This window comes from Amblyomma maculatum, chromosome 4 (assembly GCF_055883805.1).
Source record: "Amblyomma maculatum isolate TAMU_Amacu chromosome 4, ASM5588380v1, whole genome shotgun sequence".
In the NCBI taxonomy this organism is placed as follows: Eukaryota; Metazoa; Arthropoda; class Arachnida; order Ixodida; family Ixodidae; genus Amblyomma; species Amblyomma maculatum.
Window position 1 is genome coordinate 11,506,653 of NC_139347.1, and position 17,660 is coordinate 11,524,312.

The 17,660-nt window shown below is 44.2% G+C and overlaps 1 protein-coding gene across 1 annotated transcript in view; it reads left to right on the forward strand.

The window, feature by feature from the left end:
- Positions 1-13,431, forward strand: part of LOC146190301 (guanylate cyclase soluble subunit beta-1-like) — a 67,476-nt gene extending 54,045 nt beyond the window's left edge. The window contains exons 10-12 of the mRNA XM_084600745.1: positions 7,717-7,871; positions 8,958-9,222; positions 12,022-13,431. Coding sequence (XP_084456871.1) covers positions 7,717-7,871; positions 8,958-9,222; positions 12,022-13,275 — 1,674 coding nt within the window. The 3' untranslated portion in view covers positions 13,276-13,431. The remainder of the gene's footprint in view (positions 1-7,716; positions 7,872-8,957; positions 9,223-12,021) is intronic.
- Positions 13,432-17,660: the final 4,229 nt, after the last annotated feature.

Consider the following 17,660-nt stretch of genomic DNA (forward strand, 5'->3'; position numbering starts at 1 on the left):
GGGGTTTACAGCACAGATAATGATGAAAATGAATTCAGACATCTAGATTACAGCTGAAATAGTTAAGTTCTAGAAATTTTTTTCGGCAGGTTTCGTCTCGGTGAATACGACCGCTATATGCTCCCGCATTTTTATGACCCACCGGCGAAAACGTTCATTATGACGTACCTCTGAAATGAGCGATGCAAAAATTTCGTATACTTCCAAGTTCCCCGCGTGCTTTGCAATTGAAAAAACTGGCGTTCGGCCAGATGGTTCCTGCCTTGTCCCCAACTTCCGAGCGAGAGGATAAATTTCGGCCTCGACTTCTTTCCTCCATCAGCGCCACCGAAGAGTAACTTTACGTTTGAAGCTGTTCACTCAAGTGATATTCTGTGTTGCCGTTGGTACCGGTGCTTGCTTGTCTTGACGCACTTGCTGTACCACTGTAGTTACCAATAATAATATCTTTATCGCGCGACTGTGCTTCAGGCTTCTTTTCGGCCTTCCGGGAACACGCTAAGAGAACCTATAACTGCAATTTCGGTTGCTTAGCCTTTAATATTGCAATTTCAGATTGTTGCTCACCGCCTAGCGGCATTGGCTGGAAACCGGCAATTAAGGCCCACTTGCTGAAACAACCAGGTCTTCAGTTGTTGATAACCTGTGGAACGGCATGTCATGTCTCAATTCGTCTTGATGCCGTCGAGCAAGTAGCAAAACAAAAACGCTTATTGTTTAGCCTAATTAAGTATTTATTTATTATTTATTTATTAGAGAGTACTGCAGCACCCGAAGGCATTATTGCATGAGGGGGGGGGGGGGGAGATGACAAATAACATTGCTAGAAAGGCCAGAAGGACAATAAAAATACATACAAATGATGAAAATAACACGACACAAGTGATAATTCGGAATGAAAAACATGCATGGAAATGAGGCAACTGCGCGACGAATAAAGTGATGAAAACAATCAACAACAAAGTGATGAAGAAAACGTGTGCAAGAAAACTGCGCGCCACGTCACACATCTGATAAAAAAAGCTCGAAATAAATTTTCCGTGCCGCACTCAGTGATGCCAGCTGGCAGTCTGTTCCATGAGTGGAACAGACTGCCAGAAGAACGAGGTTTCATATGCATCTGTCCGGCATTTTATTTCTCAGATCTTGCTGAACTTTCCAAAATAAATGCGATAAATGATCTGCAATCTGAAATGTTTTCTGCGGTGAGCTAAAGATTCCCAACCAAGATGGTGTTTAATAGACGTGACAGTAGATGAAAAGTTGTAATTGCTAGACACAAATCTGGCAGCATCATATTGGACGCGTTCGAGCGTGTCAGATAAGTAAATAAACTAGGGATCCCAAACAGGGCATGCATATTCAAGAATAAGCCTTATGTAAGCGAAATACAGGAGCTGCTAGACATTTGACTGCTCTTTGTTGAAATTACGCTTTAAAAAATTAATAATTCTGCAGGCTTTCGATGTAATATGCTCAACTTGTCTCGTCCACGTAAGGTTAGATGTGAAATATACGTCGATATACTTATATTCAGAAACTTTTTGAAGGGGAACGTTATTTAATGAGTAACAGGTCTGTAGAGGGGAACGCTTACGAGTGAACGAGACAAGTTTTCATTTTGAAATGTTCAATGACATTTGCCATTTTTAGCACCAGTACTGGATAAAATTTAAGTCTCGCTGAAGTTTTAATGCGTCAGAAGAACTTTCCACAACATGGTAAAGCACGCAGTCGTCAGCATATAGCCGAACTTGGCAGGTGAGGTCAAGAACAATATCATTAATAAAAATGAGAAAAAGAAGGGGTCCAATGATAGACCCCTGGGGCACACCTGAGGAGACGTTTACGGAATCGGAGTGACAACCATTAATTACGACACGTTGCATGCGGTCCTGGAGATATGAATGAAGGCAGTCGTTGATATTGGCATGCAGACCAAGACAACGAAACTTGTGTAATAATGGCACATGAGGTACAGAATCAAAGGCTTTTTTTTTTTAAATCCAGAAATACACAATCAATATGATATTTATGGTCAAAAGAGGAGAACAGATCATTACTGAACTCAAGTAACTTGTGATGCAGGAAAAACCCATTCTAAAGCCATGCTGAACTGGCGTAAAGAAATCATGAGAGTCAAGGTGTTTCACGACTGCGCTGTAAATTATATGTTCCAATATTTTACAACGTACGCTAGTCAGAGAAATGGGTCGGAAATTAACAACAGACGTTTTCGAACTGCTTTTATGCACTGGAACAACAACAGCATTTTGTAGCGTGGGAGCGAAAGCTTCATTTCTCACGGTTACACGTGATAAAGTTTTTTATTTACATATCGGTTGGGTCTTTGGCTATTGCACGAAGACACGTTGGTGGCACGTCGAGGCGGTGATTTCGCTTGCGGCTCGTTGCTGTCGTCGTTTCGCGAGGCATACTTCGCATCGTTCGAGCGTCTCAGCCACATGATCTGCCTTCCTCTCTTCATTCTCGCGTTCTCGGCCTGCCTTTACCAGGCTACAAATTCGGGATCCGTCGACGTAGCTTTTTGTAGCCATTGGTGACGCTGTAGTGGTTACGTACGATTGCATTCCGCCAGTTCATCCATTGCGCATATCACAAACGAGCGCAGGCGTCGCCAGTTTCCTCCGCATCGGGAAGAGCACGGCGCATGCGCAGTCAGGTGCGCAGCGGCCGTGATGTTACGCGCTGCGACGCGGGAGGAGCTGCGGCGGCGGCGCGCGGCGCACACCTGCGGTGGAACTCTGAAAGTACCGCAATTAGCGGGCCGCACGTGGGCGACATTGGGTTGTTGTTGTCAGGAATGGTCCAGCGCGCAGAACGTGTCGTCTGCTAGACGAGCAAAGCTCCGCTATAGCTGGTTGTGTATTCCCTGCAAAGGCGTCGTTGATTGATTTTGCGCGGAAAATAACGAATGGTAGTATTAAAGAATGAAATCTTACATGGGACGAGGGTTTACGAAAGCATTTAAAGCGTCGCACGACTGCTGCGCAGCCACGATCGTGTACTTCACTCCTCGGGTGTGCGCGCACCGCAAGATGCAAGCTTAAGCTTGTTCTATAGCGCTTCGTTTGTTGCAGCGCAGGTTATTCTGATTTATACAGCCGAAACGAGTAATTCTAAAAGGCTCGCAAACACGCATGTTTTTGAGACCAGGCAAACTGTTTATGGCAGTCATATACGCCGCATTCATGTGAGAGCTCGCCTGAAATGTGATGTGCATAGAAAGTTATTCTCTTAGCGCTTGCTGTCTCATTCCCGTTCTCATTTCCGTCGTACTTCCCTTCTTCTTGTCGCGCGCTAGTCGGAGTGACATGTTATACGGCTCCAACAACGCTGGAATGCGAGGCCAACGCTCTGAATTCGCGGCTAGATGGCCGCCCAATGAAACCTTTTCGCGACTACTTACAAGGGGTGGAGGAAATGGGGAAAGGTGCCGCTAAGTAACAAAGAAAGCGCCAAACCAAGGAGCTGATTTGGGTAAGCCTTGCCGTGTAGACAAGCTGTGCGAATGAAGACGAAAAGCTAACGAAAGACTCCAGTAACCGCGAAGATATGATGTGATTTCAAAATGACTGAAGAGACCAGTGCGCAACCCATGCTTGCCAGCATGTGTGCAAGGCTTTTGTCGCACAGCGAGCTATCCGCGAAACCCAACGCTCATTTGTACCGCTCAAGCCATCTACTCAAAAAGTAGTGTACTGCCCCTCCTCTCATGACCATTCCATGATGTCGGCTCCTGATTTTAGCGCACATTAATGAACTCAAGGTTATTTAGTTTAACACGGAACCCTCACGGTTCGGCACCCTTCAGGGTCCGTATAGTTTTGGCAATTGTTTTGTACTTAAGGGAAAACCATTCAAATGGGCAACATATATTAGAAAAGCAAAGATATTGTTGCGGGACTTTTACTCATTAGCCAATATGAATGACCTCCAGAAAAAACAAAGCGCGCGAAACGTCTCTGAAAACCTAGCTATCACGGGCAAAAAATCTACAGCGAAACATGCAATGGAGATTCGCTAGAGGCGTCAAACTAACTAGTAAATCTCAGGATGAACGCTTTGTGACTCCGGTAACAGCTGACGAGTTCACAAAATACTTAACTCGCAAAACCGGGGCACCCTTGGTTGGGACAAATGTGTCGTGCAAATGCGATGCAGTCATACAGTAATGTGGCATTTGTGAGGGCCGGATCTTCAAAGGTCCGGCTCATGCACACCTCCACCCCTTTTGAATCATTAAACGTTTTCCCCCACCACCATCAGCACACCGTTCTTTGATTATCAAACGTTCCGCTCGGAACAGTAAACAGCGCTTTGCCTCATTTTCGTTGCTACGTCCGAAGGCGCAATACCCAGAAATCCTTGGCGACCCAGAGCGACCATGTTATGAGTGTTTTATGCACACAGAGCAATATCGGATGAACTTAATCGTAAAACACGCTACCCGCGAACCGCCGAAGCCCTGTGATGACTGCGCGTCGTCTGCTCGAGCGGACCATTTATGGCGGGGCTCGAGCACGTGATCGCAGCTGGCCAATGGGTGGCACCGCGGTAAAGAGAAAACAGCTGCAATACTTTCAGAGTTCCAGTGACTTTAACCTGCGGCTCGGCGCAGCAGGTTGTCATGGCAACGACGCACTCACAGTTGTGGCCCCCACCCGCTCCGGTTACCTTGGATTTATATTACGTTGTGAAGAAAAGTCAGCGTCAAAACCAGTTCGGCCTTCCATTTTGCCTGATTGCTCGCTAGAAAGGTCGGATCTCTCATGTTGCCACTTCTGTGGGGAATCAGACGACGTGCCTCACAGAACAATAGGCGTAATGCAATGAACGCTTAGAAAAAAGCAATATTTATGTTCATGACCTTTAAGTTGAACCATTTAACTCAACATAACTGCGTCCATCTCAGTAATAGTCAATCTTTCCTGTAATCACTGCATCATGGTCGCGGCTCTGTTTTGTGCGTATGTGTGCCATTGTTGGGAAATGAAGCGGTCCTGGAGCTTTCGTTGGCGTCTACAGCTGTGTTATGGTGCTCTATTTAATCCTCGCCTTGATGAGAAATTCATTCTATCTTTTCGATGTGTTCGAGTGGTTGGGTCTTTTTGCCCAGCATGGCTGTATATCCAAGGTGCGCGCCGAGCAGAGACGACGTAATGGACGACAAATAAGCGATGTTCACGTTAAATCGGCAGACATTGATCATGCATGAATGCAGCTGATATCTTTACCATTTGGCTCAGTCTCGAAATAACCTCCTCTGTCGCCCCCTCCATTTATTTCTTTTGCTTGGAACCTGCATAAGAAAATATGAAACTGCTAATTAATTATGTTCTAGTGTTGTTTGTACTGCTTGAGCTCATCGGGCTCGCAGAAGATTTAGCTAGTGGCTATCGGACACACATGATAAATGTTTATTCTAGAGCAGACTTGTCTGTGTGTACGAATATGGGAATAAATAGACTTCTGAGCACGTACGTTGGACTTAATGTAGGGCAAATGAACTTCCAGAAAGGTGTATATGCGTTTGCTAAGCAGGCATCTGGATGACATTCTTCCGAGCGGCCTCTTGAAGATTCGTAATTTGTGCCAAGGCCTCCCTCTAATAGCGGAAGATGAAGCCAATTTTAAAAGCAAATATTGTGGCTTTACCCGTGTAGCGAGGTATACGTGATGGTAGTGTCCCTATTGCGGGACCCGAATTAGGGGGCCTTGTCATGTAATAGGATGGCTTGCGGACCAGAGATACTGGAATGCGTCATCGGAGCGTCGTCAGTCTCAAAGCAGATTAGCAGCTCGGCACAATCGCATTCTAACTGTGTCAAATTGGTGAGAGCATTTGTGACCGGTTTCTGACTTCAACTGAACATTAGACAGGCTCGCACTGCTTTTCTCTGATCAAGACGTTGAGCGTTGGACATCCATGTATATTCTATTTTACCATTGTATCTTCTAGAGCGTGACGAACTCGAGCGTTGATCAGAATTCAGTTATGGCATCACCTGGAAAGGTTAGCAGAGAACTGGTATAAAAGGCTCTGGTTTTGTAAAATCATGCCCCACATGAGAGCGGCATTGTATGTGAGATTAGCTGTTGCACAGCTCTTACCTTTTTCGCGCGAGGTCACTAACGTTTTGAAAACTCAGTAGGCAGAAAGATAGCATTGGAATGTAATGGTCGAAAACTGAATTCTCAGCAAGAAACTTTAGTGCGTGGTCATTTTAGTTTATTACAATTTTCAGGAACTACTGGGAAAGGATCTGTGTTCGTGGCGGACTCGATGTAATCTGCGCTACCTATCTCCTAAAATGAGCCTTTCAAACTGTAATGCCGCTCTCAAGAAAGTACGCCTAATAGTAGGCAATATAACTTCAAAATGCAGGATCATGATCTCGTTCCTTCATTAAACAAAGAAATATTCGGCTGGCCCGTTGAGGACAAAAAGCCCCATGTTGGGCTGATGTTTCAAGGTCGAAAGACAACTCGACCTAACTAGGAGCTCTGGTGACACAAAGAGGTGAGCTGCATCCCCCATTTCTAGAAATTCTGCAATCTACCACAGAAGTTTGAACTCATAAAGTTAAAATAGACATTCAGCTCAAGGGAGCATTGTTTCGTCTGTGTACTTCCAGCAAACTCTGAGCGTGTCCTATGGCACTAAGCTTCTTTTTTTACCAATGGCTCTCTTTGTGCTGAGAAGAAAAACATAAACATTTAAAAAGAAGGGGGCGCACAATGGTGTGCTAAAAACATATAAATAACTTGAGCTAGACAGTGCTATAAAACGTCTCTCATCTCCGCCATTCTTTGAAAGTACGCTTGACCCATAGTCATTCCCGTTCAAGCCAAGCTTGGCCTATGTTGTCCATGAAGAGTTTGAAGCATGCGATGGTCTCGCTGAAATTAATGACAGGGGACGAATCGAAAACGTGCTGCGATAAAAAACGGCCCCATGGCGAAAATAGAGGGAAAGCAGTGCCATTATTTCGACGGAAGCGGATGCCTTTATTGCCGCTTTATTATTCCGCTCACGCAACGCTCCAGATCAGCTGCCCTCTGTGTAACTACGACTCTACGAACTCAATTATCCCTGCTTCCAGAAAACGGGCTGCATCCAGTTTGCGTGGAAACATTCAATAAATACAAAGCCTTGAACTTAAGACTATTTTGTAGAACGAAACTATAGGCTAAATTGCTGCTTTCGCTCCCTGAAGAAAAGCTTAACCAATATGTCCAACGCATCCAAAAAATTCAAAATGCCTGAGCTTTGTTTAATCATTGTTAGTTTATTTTTCTAATATCTTTTAAGCACTCGCACTTTTGGCGTTTGCAGTATAATAAGGTCTGGTGTCTCAATCAATGATATTTCTATAAGCTAGATAGAGCACATATATTTTGGATACTCTTTATTTTCTGTTAAATTCTCATCCTTGTGTATGGTCTTCCAAAGCAATTTTCGAGTAGGCTGAAAATGCTTTTCCCTAAAAAACAAATCAAGCTGTAGGCTATTCAATAATAACCTCTCCCCATTTATAGATTCGGTACCGTTCTTGGGGGCGAGACAGCGAGAATGCTTACCATCCGATCTGTCTAGGTGGTTCACTGAGATGAGGCGAAACTTAGCTGTTCTCTTTAGATTCTTTTTGGATTGCGTACCGCCATGGCCTCTTATTATGTTGCCCTATACAGATACGCATTGGTATTCATTCGGGCCCAGCCATGGCCGGAGTAGTCGGCACGCAAATGCCTCGCTATTGCCTCTTCGGGCACACGGTCACCCTGGCCAACAAAGTGGAGAGCCACGGTCTGCCCAAGCAGGTCACCATCAGCGAGGAAACCAAGCGGTGAGCGCCATCAAATACCAATGTATCAGATAGATCTCCAATAGCATGTATATTATGTCGCCTATTATTTGTTATGCTGCAAGCCCAGAAAATGTCCGCAAGGTCACAAAACAGAATAAAAAAAATAAAATATATGCCATCCAAAGAATGGCCTGTTCAAAAGCATCTGTGCTAGCAAGCAATTGTCATGGCAACTGGTTTTTGTGCGTCCTAAATACGGAGAAAAACAATATTACAAGGTTTTGGTTTCTGAGGCTCTTAACCACCCCTTCAAGCCATTGCAACACCAACCCCGTGCAAATCAATCTCCCGCATAAGAAGGAATTCTATATTGTTGTGTGCACTTTCGGCAAATATTGTGTATGTTCGGCGCTTTCTGCTGACGACAACTATACCTCTATTTATGAAGCTCTAATAATGTACTTAAATATATAGCTTTAGTTGCGTTGTATTAGCACTGTGCATATGAATAATTTTAATTCTGTTTTTCGTAATGCACCATCTACCACAATATGTGCTGTATATTTTAACATTTAAATCACCTATCAAAATATACCTTTACAGCAGCAGTGCGATAGTCCCGGTCTCTCCATTTCTATACAGCTTCTTATTATACAGCTTATATTCACCGTGATTACATCGCCATCTATCAGCTGATTGGGTTTATGCGTGCTTACTGGCGCCAACTGGCATGTTGATGTCGTAGACTGCTTTTGGGTGAAGTTCTTTATGAAAAACAAAAATAATTCCTGTCTTGCTGGCAGGCCCCACACTTCGTATAATAATGCACTGTTGGCTGTTGCTGCATATTGAAGAACTGGGGGATAACTAAAAAAAGAAAGAGTTCATTGTCAACTGATCATTAGTAGACTAAACTAATTGTGCTCCATTAGGTTGGAGCTGCAGATCTTAATAAAGGTGAAAACACCACTTTTTTTCTTTAGACAGGATTCATCTAGTGAAACACAGCGCATATGAAATACATTTAGAAAGTTGGAGCTCAAGCGATTTTGTATTATATTTATCTCCTTGACTGAGGTGATTTATTCTGCCATACCTTCTTTCCCATTTCTTGTTTGCTCCCAGGCACCTTGTGAAAGATGGCTACCTGTTCCTGGAGACCAAGCCTTCTCCCGAGCTGTCGGTTCGCTGCTACAGCGTCTCGCGTCCGGGCGATGCAGTTGCCCCGGACCCGGCATCTCTCGGCCCAGCGCTGTACGGCGGCGGTGGTCATTTCCGGTCGCCCACGGGTTCACCAGTACACTCGGATAGGAACACTGGCTCTCGGAGCTCTTCCACGCCATCGCCGGGGGGATCCCCACTCACCGGTATCGACACCGTCAAGACATCGGTGCGTGAAAATCCGCTCTGGCTCAGTGGCTTCGAAACAAGCTCTGCAGTGTTTTTAAGGTTTATTATTCGGTGAATTTATTGAAGAAGGGAAGAAACGCTCATGAATATAAGGCACTCATGTCACTATGCGCTCTGCTACGCAAAAACGAAGTTTTTCCCTTCAAGCTCGAGATGCTTACAGACGCCATTATTACATTTACAGAGTCAGTGGAAAGAAAATACGCTTCCTATATGCTACCCTGGTACATTGTGTACCTTTCTACATGTAATCGGATACTTACAGTATCGTTTTTTAAACACGCCTTAATGTTCTTGCCATATGATTGCGCCAGTTATCTGGACGGCACTATCTCTGAAGATGTTACTTTTACTGAATGTTCTGGAAAACTTTGGTTTAAAGTGATTGAAATATTAAGATCCTGAAACAAAATCTCAGCAGAACACATTTAAAAAGCGCACGCAGGTTTTCCGATGTGTCTTTTGCTTGATGACCGTCTTCGCGTCGTCACTATACACCCTGGAACCAAACATGAAGCTTTTAAATCGTATGTGTCATTGTCTTTTATAGTGGAAGGTGGTAAAGAAACCGGATACTGACCTGAACGCGCCATGAAATCACGATGGAAACGAGAATATACAAACTTGAGAATTCCACTACCGCAGAAATGAAGTCATTATTGCCGACTGATTGAAGGTTTCAATTAACCATTAAAGATCATGTTAGAAAGGCTGAATAATAAACATATTAGTGGCAACCCGAACAGCAAACCACGCTGTAGTTTAAGAATTCGCAAATAAGTTGGCCCTGATGGTAAAGAGAATTATTGTTTCAACGTCGTGCTTTCCTCTCGCTCAATATACCGCTCTTTGGGAAGACGTCCGCCACCAAGCGTCAAGTGGAGGGCGCAATTATGAACGCGCTTAATACAAGTTGTCTTGGCGAAAGACATGAAACAATAATCAAAAACAAAAGGTTTGCAAGAGAAGGCTCTTTGCACTCCGATGAAGACACAACCTGCAGGGGACGCGTACAGCTTACAGCTCAGTGAAGCCATTTTTGGTAGCAATTTTGTTTTCAAAGCGGTGGTCTTATACATAGGAGTGTAGGTAGTTTGGCATGATGTTATGAACATTGCAACTGGGCGAACTGCCGACGCAGAAAGGCTTCACCGATATATCGTTATGACGGTAAAACAAGAACTGTTCGCTTAGTGTTTTCCTTCGGTTGTAACGCGAGCGCCTTTCCGAGGGCGAAGTTTGCGGGCAAGAAGATAAAAAAAAAAATGTCTGGTAAGGTTACCATAAATACACAATGTGCCGAAAAGTGACACTGTATTAATAGTCACGGGTTAAGTGCTCTTACTTGTTACTGGAGGACGACACGTCTTTTTGCTATTGTCGCTTCCTCAGTAACCAGATCTCTTTATCTGGCGGGAAAATGGACACTGTTGTACTGAATGGGTTTGTAGCATTGTGACACAATGGGTGGCCTAAATTATGTAATGGACGCTTTCTATGGGATTCAGTCACTGGCGCACACGCTTATAAAAAGACGACAGCAGTGACCTGAATGTCTGAGCACCTTGAACTGCTGGTTCGAACACCACTACCACTGGGTACCCACAAATGATATGGATCCTTCAAGAACAAGTCCTTGGCCTAATCTCTTTTGAGTAAAAAAAAAAAAAACGTTGTGGCATGGCAGTCCCTAGAACGAGTTACTCTTGCGCCTCTGTATCCCGTCGCCATTATCAACTGCGCTTGCCAGTGCTAGAATGCACAAATAATTTAAAGCGAACGCATCAATTGTCGAAAAATAAAACCAGAACTATTGGTACAGCTTCTACAGCATTCCTAGAGAATGAATTGCTCAATCCTTTAATTTTCACGCTAAACATTGCATGCTGAAAAACAAAAATTCTTTGTCAAGCGAAGAACTTGAGGAACCTTTTCGGAGCGATTGGCTACGTCACCACGCTAGACAAATTGTCTTAGAAAAATCTTAGAACCTCCACTTTCCGTTCAGCCTACATCGAAGGCTCGCAAGGAATAAACACTTTTCTCAGAATGTGGTCGTGCCCACTGCACGGAGAATCCGGGGTTGAGGTGAAATTCAAGCACACTCTTAAGTGACCTAAACTAGTATCTCTCGTAAGAGTCCTAAGGCAATAAAAATAAACAAAACTCGAGCTAAAGCAGAGAGGGAAAGTAGAGCTCCCTTGTTCATTGTAAATTACTTGTTTGCTGGTATCAAAACCGGTTCATGCGAGAATGAAGGACCAGAAAGAATGGTTCTCTGAACGCCGCTCCTTTTTACAGCGTATAATGAAACGCCAAAGTTAAATTTGAACCGATCGCGTATATTGGCTAGCTGTTGTTCCTATTGAAAAAATAACCTACTTAACAAGACATGTCTTATATACGAGGAATTATCGATACAGCATCTCAGAAATAGAGACCACTGCGGGTGACGTCTGAAAAATATGTTCCTCAATATTTATTTTGATATCCAGTTACCCTAAATAAAGAATTTGAAGAACTCGCCCAATGATTACTGCGAAGTTTGCGACTTTACTGCACTCAATTCGTAGGATAAGGATGCTAATGCATTAGAAACGGTCGCTGCGTATTTATTTACTTCGTGAACAGCTGCACAGAATTATAAAGTGTTACTATATTCTGAGCGATATTAATAAATAAAGTCACCCTCACGAACTATTCTGTGAGACGGGTTTCCCCTGATGACGCACCTTATGCTCACAGGCACCATAATGTTACACATTTCTCCTTCTGACAGGAATACCCGGGCCAATTTACGCCACCAATGAAGAGGAAACTACGAGGCCAAGTGTTCGAGTTTCCCCTGGTGGCCACCAGCCGTCAAGACTCGACACCCGACAGCGGGTCGGATATAAAATTTCTGCAGAGCTTCGACGACGCCGAGCCATTTCGACAAAACAGCTCCAGCATCGACGTGGATGACCCTTTTGAGGATGTTGTGTGCGTTATTAACGTAGAGTACGCCAGCAGTCACGAGCCGTCTCTCAGTAGCGACACGCTTTCGTCTCAAGGAGCATCGCCCTGCGTAGAGCGTAGGGCAGTGCCCAAAGGTGCCGTCTCCACAAGCACGTCGCCGGGCCCAGGGACGGGGTCTTCACTAGAAGACGTGGAAATAGATCACCCCTTATTCAAGGGTCCTTTTTTGGTCTCAGAAGAGCGCTCCGAAGGTAGCCAACATGACACCGCTGCTAGTTCGCAACGGCCTGAGGAAAACAATGCTCTCTCCGATATTTCTAAGTCAGGCAAGGCGGCTAAACGCACGGCGCTGAAATGTTGCCCATTCGGTTCGAAAAACCAGGACCACAACGAGAACCTGGAAAACGATGAACCGAGTGCAACCAAGTTCAAGCCAAGGTGTCCCTTTCGACTGGGAGGAGACGAAGACGAAGTCGAGAGTCGTCAAACAACCCCTTCCAGGGGTGGTGAAACACTCGGCGGCCTTTCGCAGTTGGCTCGTTTTTCCTTAAACGATCTACGTGACCCCTTGAAAACGTGTGTGGTGCCTACCATGGTGGTGAAGGCAGCCAAGGGGGCGCACGGTTTTTTTCCTGGACTACGCAGCATGCTCCGCAGGGGAGAGAAAAAATCCCACCACAGGTCGGCCAGTGGTCGCATGACAGGTGGGAATCCACTGCGCCCTCCAGAGTCACCAGAATACGCAGCGGCAGACAGGCTAGCTGTCTCGGACGGCGATGACGGCGACTCTAAGGGGGCCTGTCCGATGAGGCGCATGTTCTCTCAGGTAATGACGGTGAACTATGGCGGCGCGGAAAAAGAAGATACGCTACAGCTACCTCCCGGAAAAAGGACTCAGAGCTGTTACTCGTTCCGGAATCTCGAGGACGCTGAGCTGAGTGCCGTCGAGAAGGACAAGCAGGCCGGTGCGGGCCGGTTTAACCTCCCACAAATTAACTGGCACTTTCCAAGACTGAAGCAACGAATGACGAAAGGAAGCCTTTTCAGCGGCGCGATTTTCCCTTCATCGAGGTAGAACTCCTTGAAAGGCTTTTATTTTTGTTTAGTGCTTGTTCCAGCACGTTTGTAGATATGTGTACAGGTTGGTCTACATGCAGTACACGTGATGCGCTTCCTTTTGTTTCATGTCTCGATCCTTTGTATCAAATCGTGAAGCTTAGAGATGTTCGAAGCTAGTCACAGCCCCGGATACGCGCTGTAAGCAGCAGCTCTCAGATTTTTCTATTTAAAGAATTGCTGCATTCTTCTCATCGCATTAGTAGATACATCCTATGCTTTGAGAACATTATGAAAGAGTTGGGAGATATCCTGAAAAGCTTTATCCGGGTACAAATCTGGGACATCCTTTTCCAGCTCGCACAGTGAATGTAGAATGCAGTTTAGAGTTAAAGCTATTTGGTTCTCGCCGAGTGTGGAGACATGCGCACCGTGGCAGGTTTTCGTGGGCTCGAAACAAAGTAATATTTTCCAAATATACTACAGTAAAGTAAGTGCAAACCCAGAAGTCATCAATAAACTTCTCATAAATGCTGCGCTTTTATGAGAAGATGTTCCAACTTGCCCAGTGCCAAGCTCGCCAATAAAGTTGCATAGAAGCTTTTATGACGTCTCTGAAAGCAAGAAACGACACACACACGACAGATCCGATCTCCTACAGAATCCAACCTAAAAGATGTGCGTTCTTGAAGCCAGTGGTGTTTCTGAACAAAGAAAGCAAGCTTTGGATGCGTGTAAGAGGGAATTATAGCACCAGCTGCGACTGCATCGAATATAGAGAGCGGGATCAAATAGCTTTATATGCTTTTTGCAGAAACGCGCGCTTTTTAAACAGAAGCTTACCGCATGGTGGGTGAACTGCGAAATAGCAACGCCGCATTAGATTTGTACTCCAGGCGTAAGGCTCCAACGCAGCGGCTGTAACACCGATAGACACATCCTTAAAGATAATTGGCGTTTATTACGCTGTTTTTTTTTTTCCTAACCTGAATATGCCATTCGTTTTTTTTTTTTTTTTTTTTTTTTTGTGGATAAGCAAATCACACTTTGGGAATTAGAAAAAAAATCATAAATGCGAAATTTACATATCAGTATAAATAAGTTGTATTCAAAGAAAAGGCTGATTAGCAAAAATAGCAACGCTCGCGAAAATGAACATCTGTGCCAGTTGGCTACAGCTATATACGGCCTGTATTCTAAGCATCTTCTTATGACTCAATATATTTAAAACATTTTATTTTGCAGGAGAAAAATTTCTTGGTTTTTCATGAAGGTATTACTTGTCGTGACTGTGGAGAATAGTATTTGAGAAGACGCGTTCTGACTAGTGAAATGCCTGTGTATGAAGTTACCTTGTCCATAAATGTTGCATTCTGTGCAGCTCTAAGTCGAGACTGCGAGGGTCCAGTACAAGCGCAGAAAGTCCTCGTATGGTGTCAGGATTGTGTCTTTCTCACCGGCTAGAACATTTCAAGTGCGTGGTGGAAGTGAACATATCATCGAGAATATTCCTATGCTTTTCTCTTGCAAAATCCTATACTTTGCCAAAGATGAGGACCATCGTACATGAAAATAAATCTTGGCTAAATAATAATAAAAGAGGTTGATTTGGATTTTGTTGCTTAACGGCCTTGTCATTTTTGTAGTTCTGGTCCTGGAGGTGGACAACTAAGTATATTTCCTGCTTGAGAGAAGAAATGTGCCCGTGAGTATATAATTTTTGATTTTGGTGGAAAATATCTTAATGCACTGGTTTACACAACACTGTTTTGACACATTAAAGTATTGTATACGTATGTGGTTACCTCCCGGTAATCAGTAGATGCACGGTTATGCAGTGAAAAATGCGAAAATATGTGCAGTTGAATGTATTCTAACACAGCGTATAAACGTGATGATCGCACGTGTACAAGGTAACGTTCATCAGTCGATTATAATTTCTTTTAACCTCCGTCGGTCCAAAGAGGTTGTGGGCATTGAACAGGCGGATTCGATTCCGGATACCACGGCTGCTTTTTAAAGGAGGCTAAATGCAAAGGCGCCTACTGGGAGACGTCAGCGCACGTTACTCCAGGTGGTCAAATTTTCCGGTGCCGTCCACAATGCCATCCCTCCTATCTGCATTGCAACTCTAGGTTAACCAGTATAAACCAAATTAAAATCAAACATTGATTATATAACATAAAAAACCTATATACGCAATTGCGCTTTTTGAATTACGCATTCCTTAGGTGAATCTATGTCACAACAAAGCCAACATATTTTAATCACTACTATGAACGATTGTCGAAACGAACGTAATAATAAGGTTCGAGGACTAGGGATGTATTATATCTGTTTGTCTGCGATCAACTACCATTTTCCTTGACTGTGCTTCGGTGGCTCAGTGGTTACACTGCTGGTCTGCTGAGCCCAAGAACACAAGGGCGATCCCGGCCGCGGCAGCTATAATTAAAGGGTGGCGGAAGAAAAGACGTCATTCTGCTGTCCGTTTTCTCAGGGAGAGTTTAACAACCCGAAATGGTTTAAATTATATCGAAGCTCCGCAGTACAAAATCCCTTATATTAATGTGTCTCTCCTGAGCGCGAAATGCCACAAGGTAAGAGAATTAGAAACAGAACTGAAGCCTTTACGGATGCTTCAGCTGTTTTGTGCATTTCCTCCCCCACCGTCAAATAAACCGTCGCATTGTGCTATTACAACCACGACTGATTTGGCCTTCGTACACCATACATACTGAACTAGAGATTCACAGATTGTTTGACGTGTAAGATGTATTTAAATCAATTATCATGATTACCGAGGTTTGTAACTGTCTGAACGCGTTTCACCGGAAAACTATACTGACAAGGAAAGACAGAAGGCTGGTACGGTAGGGTGTATCTAAAGAAAATGACTTCCAAGAGTTTTCTGCTAGCGTTTAATACTAATCGCTCCATGATTACAAAAAAAAAATGGGTTTCATAACGGTTAGCTAGGTACGAACGCCAAACTAGAAGTACCACTCTTTATTTGCATTTCCCCAATATCGTGATGAATATGTCTATATGCTTCGAGCGGAAAGATGAAAAAGTGATTTATATATTCCTGCTGGTTCTCAGCTTTGAAAAGAAGTTCGGCGAAAACTTGCGGTACGGCTGCGGCTGCAAAATTCGGCAGCCACTAGGCTGCCGAATTTTGCTTGTAGGGTCACAGCTGCAGTGGTCACATTGTAGTGAACCGTTCTAAGCATCTTCTAAAGCGTGGGTGCATTCGTCGGTCATATATTTACCTTTCTTTCTTTCCATCCATCCGTTCGCAGCCCCAAGAAAAATGTGGGCCTCTGTTGTTGCCACCTTGCAGCCAGAGTTAATTCGAAATAATACGATGCAAAAGAAGATATTGAATAAAAAGGCACTTAACTTTGATCTCATCTGTCCAAGAGATTGCTGCCTCAACAGATTCCCACAGATACACCCGCGCTCCCTGACAAATAAAAAAAATGAGTGTGTTGCCGCAGCGACTGCAACAAAGAACTCAAAAAAATTATTGATTACATATAATCATAAAGCCGCCGCTACTACATTGGTACCTGCTATTTCCACTGAAAGCATTGTGGTCATGTATTGTGAACTGTGAAGGGCAGGAGTATATCGCTTTTGCTACATTAATCTCCTAACTCAACATTGCGCTGATGATTTAAACAATGATGAAAGTAACACGCGCACTAAGGAAGTCATCTTCTTTAAGAAAGGCATGGTATAGGCATCCCACATCGCCCTTCGGTAACGCCGGCCGCCTAATATATCTGGACTGGTTCATCAGTTGTTCATAGTGTTTACGTCATCAGAGAGTGGAATCATGCTTTGAATAAAACAGACAAATAAGCATAAAAAAGCACCGACCCGTTGGAACAATGCACGCTGGTAAGAAGTATATGAAGGATCGGCCTGGGAGGATGGCGGAAACTGAGCGGGGTCTATTGACAACAGGTAAGCCAGAAGCATCAGTTTACATTATAAACGCGAATGTGACGTCATGGCTTCCTCAGAAGGGAACGCTATTTGGCGAGGTTGAAAAGACTACTGTCTAAGAGGCATCACCAAAGAGCAGAGATGTGTTATCAGATGCGAAGTGCAGGATGAGACCACCGAGGGTAAAAGGCCGCGTTCTAGCTTAGCCACCGTGCAAGGTCAATAGATCGGCCTAAAATACGCTCAAATAATTCCCGTAGTCTCCGCTTACCTTACACCTTAAAAGAAAAGGCGCATCAAAAGTATCTTAAATAGATTAAAAGCGTATGCTATGAGACGCGCGCCCAGTACACTTGTTTGCGTGTCAGTTTGGCCGCAGTTTACGCAGAACTCGTCCGGGGCACGTTTGGGAGGGAGATCCAGTTAGTCCAGTTCTAGAAGGCAGCACGC